The sequence below is a fragment of the Megalobrama amblycephala genome, linkage group LG16 (assembly GCF_018812025.1).
Source record: "Megalobrama amblycephala isolate DHTTF-2021 linkage group LG16, ASM1881202v1, whole genome shotgun sequence".
NCBI lineage: Eukaryota > Metazoa > Chordata > Actinopteri > Cypriniformes > Xenocyprididae > Megalobrama > Megalobrama amblycephala.
In genome coordinates, this window is record NC_063059.1 from 19,465,380 (window position 1) to 19,482,062 (window position 16,683).

Consider the following 16,683-nt stretch of genomic DNA (forward strand, 5'->3'; position numbering starts at 1 on the left):
AAATTTGTTAAATAACACTAATATACTTTATGTATTTAATCTCACTTTATTAACCAATGCCTTTGCTGCTAACTTTTGATGCTCCAATTCAACCATACACATTAGCAAAAATGATTTTAGATAAACATCACATTTGTGTTTATCTAGTGTTAAACTTTCTTCTGCATCCAGTTCTTCTGCGATCCAGAATAGTAGCACAGCTGAAAGGTTTGTTTGAGTGGCGCCCTCTACTGTACAGGTGTGAATTTCCTTCAGCCTGAGACTTATTCATTTCGATTTGGGGCCTTTAAGTTTCCAAAAATAGGACTTTTTATGTTATTAAAAAAAGGAAGCCCAGCACAAATGTGAAAAAGTTCTAATTAGTAACTTTTACATAACTAGTTGCTTTTTTTTTTTAGGGAGTAACGTCATATTGTAACACATTACTTTTAAAAGTAACTTTCCCCAACATTGGTTGTGACTAAACTAAATGTGAACTGTCCCTTTAAAAGAAAATGTGGCGGCACTCACAGTCCACTGGACTCTGACGGAGGACGATGAGAGAATTGTGGGATTGTGGAGGTGAATGACAACATCTCCTAGTTCCCTCTGGATCTGGCCATGGTCCACTCCCTGACTGGTTGGTGGGATGTCTAGTCGCATAAATACAAACCACACAGAAAATATGTAGTATATGCATATTATATGTTTCTAAACACACAAGCATACATGCATATCAAATACACCAGAATACACAAAACAGCGAAAAATTAATGTAAAAATTTCAAACGCATGACAGGGTACTTGTCTGTGAGGTCAAAGGTTAGCAGACCTTGTGTTTTGACAGCGTCGCTGATGGGGCTGGGGTCACTCAGGCCGTACGCATTGGCCGCTCTCACCAGGAACAGGTAGACGGCGCTGGGCTTCAGACCCTTTAGAACGAAGCTCTCCGTCTTCACGTGATCCGCGAGCGTCTGCCAGCTGCTGCCTGCCGCGTGGCTGCCGTCCATACCACACAAATCAAACATGAGTATTTATCCTGCAAATTGCTGAAGCCCAAACTTTATATCGAAATATCGTTACTACAAACACCAAACAACGAGGTTACCGCAAAACGCACGGCTTACAGGAAAGCACGGACATGGGTATGATTATTTATGACATGCTGCAGCAAATGGACTTGGTATTTACACAACCCCCATTAGCTTGTGAACTGTATTTACAAATGCTTGTAAAACACACGCTTGTACAACCAAACCAACCAATGACAAATAAGTATACAGTCAAAACTGATGATGTCACCTGAAGGCCTCTATCACATAAGATGTGGGCGTGGCTCCAGCGTTCAGGTTGGGCTTCCAGGACAGAGAGACCGAGGTGCGGCTGACGTCTGTGACCTCTGGTTTGGATGGAGCGCTGGGGATGAGGTTTGGATCTGTGGGTCGGCCAGGCTGAACAGGAGCGCCAAACTCTGAAACAAAGCCACATACACACACATAAGCATGTCATCCTGTGCAACTGCTCTGGATTACACAAAAAAAAAAACAGAAATGTGATTACATACATGAATGTACATATATATATATACACTAATGAGCCAAAACATTATGACCAGTCAGAGGTGAAGCGAATATCATCAACAAGGCCACATATTAAGGTCTGGGTAGTTCAGATGGTATGTGAACAATATGTTCTTGTAGTCAGCGTGTTGGATGCAGGAGAAATAGGCAGCAGTAAAAACGCCTGATGACCCCTGTCCACTGTCAAAAGTGCCACAATGGGCAGATGAGAGTTGGAACTGGACCTTGGAGCTGTGGAAGTGCCTCTTTCAGCAGGATAATGCACTCTGCCACACAGCACACATTGTTCAGGAATGGTTTGAGGAACATAATGAAGAGTTCAAGGTGTTGCCCCAGCCTCCAAATTCCCCAGATCTCAATCCAATTAAGCATTTCTGGGATGTACTGGACCAACAAGTTCGTTCCATGGTGGCTCCACCTCACAACTTACAGGACTTGAAGGATCTGCTGCTAAAGTCTTGGTGCCAGAGACCACAGGAGACCTTCAGTGTTCTTGTAAGAGGCTTTCACACCGAATACTTATAGGAACTCTGTTACAGGAACCAGCCACCAGTGTGGTTCCCAGAGAAATAATCCCCCCCGTCCCCCAGGCCATTTTCCTGGTTGCATTCGCACTGGCAGAGAGCAGCGTCTTTAAGCACAGCATTTACAAACGTCAACAACCGGTGGATGGAGGATGCCGTGATTGGAGCTGTGTTTGTTGTGTCGTGAGTTTTGTGATAATGGAGCAGGAATGTAAATGCATAATTTTCATGACCGAAAGAGTAAAAAGTGGGGCTAAGAGACGAAATCTCCTATGTCAACTTACAGTGATGCATTTCATTGAGGCGGAGAAAAGAACACAACACTGCAGACAACAGGTAAATGCCAATATCGCTGTTTTCCATGTTCGTGGAGTACATCTTTTTAAAAATGTCGGGTGCCGGCGTTTGGCCAATCAACGTACACTTGTGTCACTGGTAGTTCTTATAGCACTGGGTTAGACCCTACTCTGAAGTAGGAGCTAATTTAGTTCCCCCAAAAGGAGTTCCTAGAACTAAAATTGTTCCTAGATCTTGTGGTGCGAACATGGCAAAAAGCAGCTATTTCCGTCAATAGTTCTACGAACTATGAAAATTTTCCTCTGGAGAGAAAGCCCCTGTACAGTCCATGCCTCGGTGAGTCGGCGCTGTTTTGGCAGCACGCAGAAGACCAACAGCGCATTAGGCAGGTGGTCGTAATGTTTTGGCTCATCTGTGTATGTTTTTTTTTGTTTTTTTCTCAGTAAAAATTCTGTAAAAATATCTAAAATCCTTAAAACAAGATAAATTTATTGGGAAGCTTAAAGGTGATCAAGAGGATCTTTATCTTTATCTCCCAAAACTCGTGCACGAGTATTGGAAAACACGAGTGTTTACCACCGGCATTCGCTGTATCGTGTTAGTGGATTCATTATGATGGACTCACCGCAGGTAACTCATAATCTGCAGTTGTTATTCCTGTCTCCTGACAAAAACATTGCATTGCGGTGTCTGTGGAGTGTGGAAAGTTACTGGAGCGCGCAGCCGCGCTTGTCTCTTACAAGGAACGTCATGGCAGTGATTGACAAGCCAGAGAGCCAATCGGTTACGCGATGATTGCGTAAACGATTGGCTTATGTTTTTAAGGCCCTACCTCGTGCACAGATGATGTATATTAATATTATTCCTTTCAGTGCACCTAATAAATAGTCTTTTATCAGTTAGTAAAGACAGTTTCAAGTAATATTGCAAAAATGTATAAAACAAAACATCCTCTTTAGCACCTTTAAGACCATATGCAATAGGAGATATTATATGAAAAATTAAATATTGATATTAAGTCTTGTTTTCAGAGAAAATTTTGTGAGTTTTATCCTTAAAAAAAGAAAGAAAAAATATTTACCAATAGGGTAAATAAATTATTTTCCTTTTGAATTACATTTATTTTTCTCACCCACTAGCATATAAATGTATCTTGCTTTAAATATGTTCATTTATTTATAGGACAACAATACAAAAACACTGAAAAAGGAAATTATTATAATTTTTTGGGTAGTGCAGCGGCTCAAATTTACATCGAGAAACAATGAAAACCAATTACAGCCAGGCGAAGGTTTAATTTCGAACTCAATTTAAAACTTAATTTCCTGTCGTTCGTTTCTCAGTGCCTTCCACTGTTATCTTATGGTCTTGTCTCTTGGCCATACCTTGCACCTCCAGGTAAGCCTTCCACGACGCCTCTCCGCTGGGGGTGGACGCGGTACAGGTGTACATGCCAGTGTCTCCCAGCTGAAAGAAGAAAAAACCTCTATAAATGCAAATATATGCATATACATTTATAATGCTTTTTCTACATTCAGCTCCAAAATAACTTAGTTTGAAGCTATAGTTTCATTTCACACAAAAACACACAATATGTGCACCTCATTGAGATGTTTATTCAATGTGTCGTTTTTATATTGAAGATGCATGTTTTGCTCTCTCTCTCATTGCTATAATGTTAAAAAGACATTCAGAAGAAGTTTTCACAATATTTCCGATTTAGAATGTATGAAAAGCTTCTTTTTAGATGATTATTAGATGGTTGTACACCAATATAATATTTAAAGGTTATGTGTGCAGTTTCTGCACCACTAGCATCTGGAAAGAAAATTGGAGGACATACTTGGTAACCTGAATAAATAAGTATTAACAAAAATTGTTGAGAGAGAAAATAAGGACAGACAGACATATAAGAACATCTACATGTATATCCCTAGACATCGCTTTCTTAGAAAAGAGTGACAATAACAGTAATTGCATGATGTGGTGTTGGTGTATGCTAATATCTTATGGAAAAAAAGGACACATTTAAGAACATGTCAGCCGATCCTGTCAGTCAGTTTACACAGGCAATAGACAGTCTATCTTGAGCTGCTGGTGTGCGTGAGTTCGCTTAATGACATGTTCATTAATGCGGACCGCCCGAAGTGCAACAGATAGAGATGCATCTCCTTGTTTCGCTTTATCTCTCCACTATTCTTTAAAAGAAGCGAGACGTCGTCAAGTGAGACATCTACGTTAATTAAAGTCGCATTCTGACAGCCCACACTGCGGGGACCTTTGACCCCTGTGCAGGGGAACCCGGGCGTTCATGTGTGAGTGTGTGCGCTGTGACAGGAAACGCTCCCCTCCCCCCCGCGCTCACGTTCGGAGGGTGTGTGTAGCTCCACGCTGCTGACGGGGGGTGACAGCGGGAGTGTGTGTTCGCACATCAAAACCTGCAGGCTGACTGACGGCTCTCTGAACACTGGCCGTCTCTGTGTGAGATGATGTTTGTGCTGTAGTGAGGGATGAAAGGAAAGCCTGTCTTATGGAGTACTGCACACATGTATGTCTATGTCCACTCACACATGTACAAAAGCACAAACCTTCAAAGATGCAAAGATAGTATGACTGTTTTGCAATCATTATCAAATTTTGATCATTAAAAAGGCACACTTTGTAACATTTGGCCCTCTAACGGTTAAAAAAACAATGCATGCATTTTGCGGAAGAACATTGTTTTGGTTGCGTTTCAGTTCTGCGTGACTGTGTGAATGAATATGGTTATCCTACTGCTCATAAAACATTCACTACTAGGCTTAAGAGATTTAACCAGTTTAGATGGAAAGGATCTCAAGCTGACTAGACGTTACTGTAGCTTTACCCATTAATAGACACGGTATTTCCTTGAAAATAAATTCCAGCACAGCTCTACAACAACCATAATGAAATTATCCTTCACAATAGATAATGCTTTACAATGAACTCTGATAGATAGCTACATATGGCAATTTATCTGTTCAATAAAATACCTTTAATAAAAATTATCTTTTGAGTAATAAAATGCCATCTCCTTTTTACGACATTTTATATCTCCAAAAAGCCAAGCTAATGTTGGTTCTTGTTTTATTACGAGCTCTGCCATGTTCTCTTTTTGTCAGATGACTCTCCTGTTCACTGGTTTTTAAAAGGGGCGAAACCCCGAAGGTTGGAGATTTCTTTCTCACTCGTTGTATCAGCTAACCTCTGCCACACCAGACACGTGTCAAAGTAGCCGAAGCAACTTTTCTCTATTTATGGATATGACGAGATGCACAGGCGAGTGACGCATATATGCAATTTCCAACGAAAACCATCCTGTCGAGTCAAAAATATAAACATTTATAAGAGGCTAACCATTTTGAATCAGGGTAAGACAAAAACACAAGGATTGATGTATTGATAGATATTTAATCATATATCAATATAGGTGTATATTGCATCAATACTTTTAGACCCTTGTATTTTTTTAATTTATTTACAGTGAGGCCCAAAAGTACGAGACCACACTCAAAATATGGGATAAAAAAAAAAAAAAAAAAAGTTTAAACCTGGAAACAAAGATTTAAGAAAAAAAAAAAAAAATGCTGCAAATCAAAAAATAGTATTTTTGTCTAGTTTTTTTAAAGGATTAGCCCACTTTTAAATAAAAATTACCCCAAGCTTTACTCACCCTCAAGCCATCCTAAGTGTATATGACTTTCCTCTTTCTGATGAACAATCGGAGAAATATCCTGACGCATCGAAGCTTTATAATGGCAGTGAATGAGGATCAAAAAGTATGAGCTGAAAAAAAGTGCTTCCATCCATATCCATCCATCATAAACGCACTCCACACGGCTCAGGGGGGTTAATAAGGGCCTTCTAAAGTGAAACGTTGCGTTTGTGTAAAAAAAAAAAAAAAGTTTCTTCATAAGTAGAATACGGAAGGTGGTCTGGAGGAAGCTAGATATTTTACTTCATAACTTGTTAAATAAGGATTTCTTTTTTACACAAGCACATCGCTTCGCTTCAGAAAGCCTTTTTAATCCCCGGGAGCCGTGTGGAGTATGTTTATGATGGATGGAAGTGGATGGAAGCACTTTCTTCAGCTCATACTCATTGATCCCGCTCACTGCCATTATAAAGCTCGGATGCGTCAGGATAATTATTAATATACCTCAGATTGTGTTCATCAGAAAGAAGAAAGTCATGTACACCTAGGATGGCTTGAGGGTGAGTAAAGCTTGGGCTAATTTACATTTGAAAGTGAACTAATCCTTTAATAAAAAAATATCTAAACATCCTTAAAACAAGATTAATTTACTTGAGAAGCAAAATGCTGTATGAAATACGATGTACTATATGAAATATTCATGAGATTTTAAAGGTGCAGTAAGCAATTTCTGAGAAACGCTGTTGATATCTGAAATCCGCAAAGCAAACACGCCCATACACGAAAGTATCACACCACGATCTTTATAGCTCCACCCCCAAAATCAAAAAGACGCTATGCAACACAGGCACCTCCCCCCTAATGAGTGGACACACCCCTTACTGCTGAGTTTTGGTCCTGGGTCTGATCTACTTTTAACTGTGTTCTTCAGAAATGGCTTACTGCACCATTAAGTCTTGTTTTCAGAAAAATTAGTGAGACTTATGCTTAAAAAAATGCCAATAGGATAAAAAATAAACTTGTTTTTCCTCTGAATTATGAATTGTCATTTTCAGTACTTATTCTCACAAATGAACTTGTGAATAAGGTTAATAAAATAAGCTAATAAACAAATTAACTAATAAAAATATGTGGTGTGCGGAAATGTTACCCAAACATGTGCAAAAAGAATTCAAGAAACAATATTTTTTATAAGGGAAGCTGTGATTTTCGATTCTGTCAGTGAATCCTGCAGTGCTGTCTCAGATATTCTGAATAAAACAGCTAACTGCTCAAAAAAAGATCTGCCAACTTCAGCTCAGAAAGAAACAGCAGTTAACCGCATCCAATAAACCATCCTGCCGCATTCAGAAACCTCCATGAATAAAATATTAATAAAAGTAAAAAAGAGAGGCGCTGAGTCTGAGACGAGCGGCACAACACAACCGCTCACGATTCCCTGTAAATAGTTGTTCTGTGTGGTGTGCTTGGAATGGAAAATTCCATAAAAAATCTGTTACTAAGGAAAACCGAACAAGGGAAACAGTACTTTACGAGAACAAGTTGGTTTGGTGCACCAAACGAACACATGCTCAAACTCCATACGTGAGCGTTTTTAATGCATCATAGGGGTCAGAGAGGAGTTACAAAGCTATAAATCCATGAAAGGAAATGGTTCTCATGAACCGGAGTCATGTCCCCTGTTACTGTACATTAATCTGCATGATAAATATGTCAGGCTTTGATGTAGTCCCGACCCCGCAGAGCCACCGTACCTTAGCGTAACGGATCTGCAGGGCTCCCGTGTCGAGCTGTTTGAGTCGAGAATCATGGGTGGACACCAGGACCCCGTCTTTCCTCCACAGGATGGTGGGAGTCGGCGTGCCGGTGGCTTGGCATCCCAGGACCACCGTCCCATCCACAGCCACGGTTTGGTTGGTGGGACCCTGGCGGACGATGGGTGGAGGTCTGTCAGAGATCACTGTGAAAGAGACAGAGAGAGACAGCCTCAGAAACCAATCACTGCCTTGTTTAAGAGTATAATAGTATGAGTGTATAAAAATAGTAACAACATAATAGTATTCCTAATGTTCATTAAAGGAACACTCCACTTTTTTTTAAAAAATAGGCTCATTTTCCAACTCCCCTAGAGTTAAACAGTTGAGTTCTGCTGTTTTCGAATCCATTCAGCCGATCTCCGGGTCTGGCGGTACCACTTTTAGCATAGCTTAGCATAGTTCATTGAATCTGATTAGACCGTTAGCATCTCGCTCAAAAATGACCAAAGAGTTTCGATATTTTTCCTATTTAAAACTTGACTCTTCTGTAGTTTCATTGTGTACTAAGACCGACGGAAAATGAAAAGTTGTGATTTTCTAGGCCGATAGGAACTATACTCTCATTCCGGCGTAATAATCAAGGAACTTTGCTGATGTACCATGGGTGCAGGAGGCGCAATGATATTACGCGATGTAACTACAGAAGAGTCAAGTTTTATATAGAAAAAATATGGAAACTCTTTGCTCTTTGGTCATTTTTGAGCGAGATGCTAACGGTCTAAACAGATTCAATGAACTATGCTAAGCTAGGCTAAAAATGGTACCGCCAGACCCGGAGATCAGCTTTTTTTTTTTTTTTTTTTTTTTTTTAAAGTGGAGTGTTCCTTTAAGATTAAAATAAAATAATATAAATCAGCTTTGTAGTATTTCTGTTAATCATTAAAAATTATGATTTTTTTTCTCCTCCTTTTTTCTTTTCAATGCTTTTTCATTCATTTTTAAAATAAAATGAAAAATAAAAAATAAAATCAATCACTTTAGGATGAATCACATTGTTTTATTTGTAAGTCCCTTAGAAAAGTGTCTGCCAAAATAAAATACAATTAAATTAAATAAATCAGTGTTGTAGTTATCATAATCATTAAAAAAAAAAAAATTCTTGCCTTTATTTCAAAAATAAATAAAATAATTTAAAAAAAATAAAGCAGCATTGTAGTTTTTGTCAATCATTTAAAAAAAATATATATTTTTTTTTTTCTTTTCCTTGCCTTTATTTCTAAACTAACATAATAAAATAGAATAAAACACTTTTTTAAGCTTCAAATGGTTTGGCACTATGAATGTAAATGACATTATCATGCCACTAAAATGCATTAAACTAAAAAAAACGAGAGAAAGTCAGGATGAAAGAAAGAGAGTAAGACAGAGCGAGACACAGACATATTGGTCTCATTTGAAGACAGAGTCTTAAAGCTGTCCCAGACCTACTAATATCATTATAATAACTATAATGAAACACTACTGTACTCCAAACCAAAATCCAAAATACCTCCTTCCACATTTTATAAGAGCCACAGAAGCGAGTGCGTGTACGGTCAGAGGTAAAGAGAAAGAAGAACGCAAATAAAAATAAATGTAACCAAGGAAAAAGAGCATGTGAGAGTGGAATGTCTGGCAGCAAACGAGCTGAGTACATGTTTTAAGAACGAGAGAGAGAAATAGAGATGGAATCCAATTCTTTCAACTGGAAGCAATTTTCTAATCAGTCAACAGCAGTAGAAGAATGAAGCCAAACTAGAGACGAGCAATTAATACCAGTGGCATTTCAGCAGCACTAAATCTCCCTCACACACACCAGCCATCATCACCACACTAAAACACACAGAAATACGCCACGTCTATTAAAATCGCCCCCCGCGCGTCCTCTTCTCTCTCACAGAAGAACTAGGCCGTCTGATAAATTGCTGTGATGTTTACGTCCATATGATTGTGTTCGACACCGCTAGAAGCATTGCCGCCATTTACGCGGATGCGATTTGCATAACCGCCACTACAGCGAGTTTTCAAAGCCGTACTACACTTTTGTAAGGACCATCAAAGGCATGAATTATGCATCAGATGACATGCTCGCACATGCACGGTTGTGTCCCCGCATCGATGCTGTTGTAATTACTGAATCATCATGGTGGTGACCTGTAATTACGATCCGTGCCCACAGTAAGAGCGAGGCCAGAGAGCAGATTTGGTGCTAAAATAACTGTTATTATTCTTTCTTTACCTCACTCTCCATCTTTTTGTCTTGCTTTGGTGTGTTTTTTATAGACAGGCACTCACAGTAGATTACATTGGATGAGATTGAACTGTCAATATTGTTGACGTGTCTTATTGACTATTTGAGCAAACAAATGGGTTTTGATGGCTCAGGCTGAAGGGTCCTTAATGCAACTGATATTTACAAAGGGTTAGTTCAACCAAAATTGAAATTTCTGTCATTAAAGCTGCAGTCTGTAAGTTTTGCCTCTTTGTCGCCATCTCTGTTTGAAACTTGCAATTGCAGTTATTTGCGGAATTATCATCTTTACGTGCGTTGTGCATCGGCACGGCTCCTCAGCGCGGATGAATCTAATGTTTGCTGTCAGTCACCACATCGGTGTGGATACTGTACTTCGGAAACACAGATTCTACGTCTTGGAAGTATGACCAAAATAAGAATTTTCACCGAAAAATATCATCTGAACGAGTAAGTAACATGTATGACACTTTGTTCTGACCAACTGAGAAAAAAAGCATTAGGCCTACAATAAATCACGCTGCCAATGGTGATTTAAATCTAACGATCGCTTAGCTCGGATCACGTTCAAACCGTGCAAATTACTATTATTCTTATACTTTGTTCTTAAATTGTTAATGTTAACAACAGTCCAACGTCTTTTGCTTTTGACTACGGGTGAATCACTGATGATTGTCATTTGGACCTTTTTGGATTACAATCCGCCATCAAAATGATAAGTTTAAATATTTCAGCTGCTGTGAGAAAACACTCTAAATGATCCGCTACCAGCAGCATCACATGCGATATGATGTAATGACGCAAAGACGAACGGCTACATGCTCAAATTTCCTGCGGAAACCCACCAGAACCATCCAAATTATAAAACATTATTATAAGCTTACCGATGTTAATCAGGCTAAGGTAAGGAGACAGTTTGAACACCGTCTGGTTATGTACTTGCTCAAAAATTAATTTTGGATCATTTTTAACCAAAAAAAGTTACGGACTGCAGCTTTAAGTACTCACCTCATGTCGTTCCACACCCATAAGGCCTTTGTTAATCTTCAGAACACAAATTAATATATTTTTGATGAAATCCGAGAGGTTTTTTTTTTTTTTTTCTCCCATAGAAAGCAATGAAATTACCACATTCAAGATCTAGAAAAGTAGTAAAGACATCAATTAAAATAGTCAACGAGACTACAGTGGTTTAACCTTAATGTTATGAAGCGACGAGAATACTTTTGTGTGCAAAAACAAAACAAAAATAAGCGATTCACTGCATTCATTGTGTCAACTGCGTAGGAGACTGACAGGGTAGTTGTTACTTTTGCTTTGTTTTGCGCACAAACAATGTCTTTACTACTTCTCTGAACCTTGAATGTAGTAATTTTGTTGCTTTCTATGGAAGATAAAAGGTCTAGCGGGTTTGGAACAACATGCGGGTGAGTAATTAATGACAGAAATGTAATTTTTGGGTGAACTAACCCTTTAATTACATGGCAAATGCTGATTGGTTCATGTTGCATCTGCAACCAGTGAGCTTGCAGCTCAACATTTAAATAGCTGGTTAGTGTTCACTATAGAGTTAGACTATAGAGTTTCTCTGAAACCCCCTTCCCCAGCTCCACCTGTAGATCTGCTATAGGTAATTCTATATATGCTATTTTCTATATATGCTATTCTATATATGCCACAAATTTTAAACAGCTTTTAGACTTTATACAGTGCATGCTGCAAGATTTGCAGGCTGTGATGTCTATTTAGCTAACAAATGACTCCTATGAACTGGTTCTTTTAAATGACTCAGTCGAAAAGATTTATGAACTCGCTGCTGAGTCAGACTCTTTTTGTCAGTGAATAGTTCAAAGGCATTACTGAATTCACAACTGACATCCTTCATCATGTAGCCAATGATATTTACAAAAAAAAAATTAAAAAAAATGCTACAATATTAAAGTGTACAATTTAAAATGAGTAAAATTAGCTATAAAAACAAAATGTTCCTGGCGAATTACACCGCTTATTTGATATTGTGCTGAAATAATCAATCTGTTAAAGTATTTGTCATGGCTACACAAAACTAACAGCCAGAAATCTGAGTAGTGAAGGACAAATCTGTGTTTATCCTTATAATGCCATATGGAAAAAGCTCATTTAGGTTTTACAAATAAATCTGTAAGTAATATGATGAGTAATGCATTCACAGGCAAAACTGAGCAATTAATATATTGCAATCAAAATAAAATAAAATAATAAAGTGAAAAACAAAACTTTTTGAGAATAACTTTCCCAAAACTAAGTGACAAAAAGCAGAAAATGTATGCACACAAGTGTCTTTGCATTTACTAAGGCCCGATCTGTGTCGAGTGTCCATCTCACCGTCTGTAACCTCCAGCAGGGCTTTGGTGATCACACTGCCAGCGATGTTCAGAGCCTGACAGCTGTAGTAGCCTCCGTCCGAACGCTCCACCGCTGTGATGGTCAGATCGCCCGTCTGAGAGACAGAGAATCGACTGGAGGGAGGAGGAGGTTGAGAGGAGAACAGGAGGTTCTGGAGAAGGGAAAAAGGAAAAGATGTATGAAGAGAGGTAGAATTTGACAGCAAAAATAGAACAAAATAAGTTCTAATTTCTCCAAGAGTATTCAGAATGTGAGAAATAAACATTTTGTCAGGACTTGCACGTTTACATTTATTATTGGCACTGTGTGCCTGAATTCCTGAGTGTGTGACGAGTGATACTGATCAAACCAAGATGACTTGAGGAGTGTTAGAGGTGTGGAGTGTTACAGAGCCCATTAGATGAGTGTAAATGTGCAGATGGCCTTATAAATCTACCAGCCTCATAAATCTGACTGACTTTAACGGGGGAGAGTGCCAAGCATTTTATACGTCACTGTAAAAGTGTGCTCAGGAAATGCATCTTTGCATCACGAGCAAAAACACAAACATACACTGATATACGCACCTGACTGCCTTCTTTCTGCCAAAATATGGCAGGCTGAGGACTTCCTGTGGCTTCGCACTGAAAGGTCACGGTGCGGCCCATCCCGACTACTTGATTCCTGGGTCGCACCACAAACACCGGAGGAACTGCAGAAAAAGGAGTTAAACAAATCAATTACAAAAGACAATATTTTGACTCTTGAATTGTAAAAACAAACAATAACACATTTACATTAATGCACTTAATATGGAAGTATATGGAGCAACACATTAAGACTCTTTAAAAGCCAATGTACAGCCTTTATTTTATAAAGTAATTTTATATATATATATATTTTTTTAATTTTATAAAGTAATTTATTAAATCATCTTTATATATATATATATATATATATATATATATATATATATATATATATATATATATATATATATATAAGTTGTATATATTAAATATATTTTTGTGGAAATCGTGATTTTCCAGGATTCTTTGATGAATGAAAAGTACAAAAGAACAGCATTTATTTGAAATAAAAATCTTTTGTAACATTATAAATGTCTATAAATGTAATAGACATCAGCAAACAAAATAAACGCTACCCTATTCTAGAGAATATATATTATATATATACATATATATACACACCTACTGTATACATATATACATATATATATATACATATATATATATATATATATATATATATATATATATATATATATATATATATATATATATATATATATATATATATATATATATATATATATATACACTTCCAATGTAAGTGTAACTGTAAATGCTATTTTTTATGGCCAATTAATTTCTTTAAGCAATGCTATAAAATTGCTTTTTATGCAGTTTTTAGTAACACTTTACTTAAAGCCTTTATGATTAACACATTATACATAATGTAGGTTATAATGCATAATCTTTTCAGAAATAATTATAACCAAATTTTAAAATGCAATATAATATTTGCAGATTCTTTGTTACATCTGAAATTGGTTGTTTGCCATGTGTTTTAATGCATTATACTTTCTAAAGGTGTAGCAATGAATAGATACGTTTTATAATGTATTATAACTGTGGTTACAATTATTCATAAGAACAAAATGCATGATAATTTTTTTTACAGTCTATGATGAGAGGTGCATTACAAGTCGGGATAGGCAAAAAAATTGTTTTTTTTTATTTTTTTTTAAAATGTGCTCGAATCGATATCTTTTCTCAAAAGCCACGAATTGATTTTTCCCTATTTATTTCCGCAAACATTGAACACAATATCTGATTGACGTTCAATCTTATCCTCTTATTTACCTTGCGTGATGTTACAGCGGGGACAGTGACATTCATTCAGGCATGGCGGATACAGTTGAAGGAACTGTCAGTGTCCCGATCGGCCAGCGCTGCACGGTCACTAAAGTTTATCATTTGCACGGGTTTTCAAGCCTTGCCAATTTAAGCATTAAAGTGATAGAGAACTCGCGCGCGCTGAGTGAGAAGTTTGTAACTCACCCGAAGCGTTCACAGCTGCGCGTCTCAACCGCGTGCAAATAAACAATTAACTCTCTTTCACCTCTCCTTGCGCCTAAACGGACAAATTCACACAAATTTATCTCAAAATGTCCGCCTTTGCGTGTATCCAGATAAACATAGTCGGTTACGGTTATGTTAAGCAGCAGAGAAAGAGCGCATGTGTATCATTATTGAATCCGTTCATTAGTCTTAAAGTGACAGCAACCGAATATTCCTTTTCTTCTTCTTCTTCCTCTTTTGAGTTTTCTTGGCGGTTGACAAACAACAAATGGTGTATTACCGCCACCACTGGTATGGAGTGTTGGAGTGTGGATTCAAATCTTACTCCCTCCCTTTTTTTATAATCTCTCCGACAAATTAATAATTTTAAGATACTGAAAAATAAAACTATAACATTTGTAAAAAATATCTCTTAGTATAAACTGCATTTTTATTTTTGCTAAATTTTGCATTAGAATCCTTCTTCCAGTCTCGTATTTTCCGACATGTTTCACTGTTTCTTCTAGCCCACAAAATTTACACCTTCCTGTATCATGTTTACCCATTTTATAAAGTGTACCGTTTAATCTTGTATGTCCAAATCTCATCCTTGATATTATCTCCTCTCTCCTGTTTTTCCCTGCACATCTCATCTCTCCCACTTTCCTTTGAATTCTGTAAAACATCGACCTTACTTCTCCTTATCCCATTGTTTCTGCCACCTTTCCTTTAACCTTTTCTTAATAATAGGCTACTCTTGATTTCATTCTTACTTAGATTAACAATTAAATTAATGTCAATGTTTTTTATGGCTTCTTTTGCTGCCTTGTCTGCTATTTCATTTCCTTGGATACCAATATGTGCAGGTAGCCTACCCATAAAAATACCACTGCAATGCCCATCATTTGAATTCGGTATATTATTATTTCAATTAAAATAACTGGTCTATTTTCTGAGTGACTATATTTTAAGCTGGCCAATGATGAACTTGAATCTGAACTTTTAAAGGTCTTGTCTCCTCTATCCACTGTGTTGCTAATAATATTGCAATAATTTCCCCTGTATAAACAGATAACTCATCACTGATCCTTTTCCTTATTGATAAATGAAATTCTGGAACAGTAAACGCTACTACTATCTTATTGTCTAAACTCTTTGATGCAAATATTCTTCTTCTTCTTCTTTAGATGTTTTCTGGCAGTTGGCAAACCAGCTTAAATGGTGTATTTACCACCACCAACTGGAAACCGAATGTTCCTGCAGCTGTCTGTGTTTTAATGTTAATCAAACCACAAAAAGCAAAGAGAAAATCACTCCTTGCTCTTCACTGAATAACGTTTTTCTAACTTTAATTAACCTTTATTTCATTTGTACAGTGAAAGTGTTATTTTACAATTAATTACTTTATTCAATTTCTGTACCTCAAAACTACTGTTAGACCTATCTGAAAAACCTTAAAGGTGCCATCGAACGTTTTTTTACAAGATGTAATATAAGTCTAAGGTGTCCCCTGAATGTGTCTGTGAAGTTGCAGCTCAACATACCCCATAGATTTTTTTTTAATTAATTTTTTTAACTGCCTATTTTGAGGCATAATTAGAAATGCGGCGATTCAGGCTGCGGCCCCTTTAATTGCTCGTGCTCTCCGCCCCCTCCCGAGCTCTCGACTCTATCATTGCATAAACAAAGTTCACACAGCTAATATAACCCTCAAAATGGATCTTTACAAAGTGTTCGTCATGCAGCATGTCTAATCGCGTAAGTATGGTATTTATTTGGATGTTTACATTTGATTCTGAATGAGTTTGATAGTAGCTAGGCTGCAGCTAACGGGCTAAAGCTAACATTACACACTGTTGGAGAGATTTATAAAGAATGAAGTTGTGTTTATGCATTATACAGACTGCAAGTGTTTAAAAATGAAAATAGCGACAGCTCTCTTGTCTCCGTGAATACAGTAAGAAACGATGGTAACTTTAACCACATTTAACAGTACATTAGCAACATGCTAACGAAACATTTAGAAAGACAATTTATCGCTCCATCTGCCATTTTTCGCTATTGTCCTTGCTTGCTTACCTAGTCTGATGATTCAGCTGTGCACAGATCCAGATGTTAATACTGGCTGCCCT

The 16,683-nt window shown here is 37.5% G+C and overlaps 1 protein-coding gene and 1 long non-coding RNA gene across 2 annotated transcripts in view; one reads left to right on the top strand and one right to left on the bottom strand.

Annotated features, from left to right (window-relative positions):
• The window catches only part of LOC125248852, a 55,024-nt gene extending 54,410 nt beyond the window's left edge, over positions 1–614 (top strand). Inside the window, exon 8 of the long non-coding RNA XR_007180404.1 lies at positions 492–614. This is a non-coding gene — a long non-coding RNA (uncharacterized LOC125248852). The remainder of the gene's footprint in view (positions 1–491) is intronic.
• The window catches only part of robo1 (roundabout, axon guidance receptor, homolog 1 (Drosophila)), a 365,788-nt gene that overhangs the window by 34,299 nt on the left and 314,806 nt on the right, over positions 1–16,683 (bottom strand). The window contains 7 exon segments of the mRNA XM_048160983.1: positions 511–632; positions 812–978; positions 1,282–1,450; positions 3,766–3,847; positions 7,811–8,016; positions 12,468–12,639; positions 13,055–13,179. Coding sequence (XP_048016940.1) covers positions 511–632; positions 812–978; positions 1,282–1,450; positions 3,766–3,847; positions 7,811–8,016; positions 12,468–12,639; positions 13,055–13,179 — 1,043 coding nt within the window.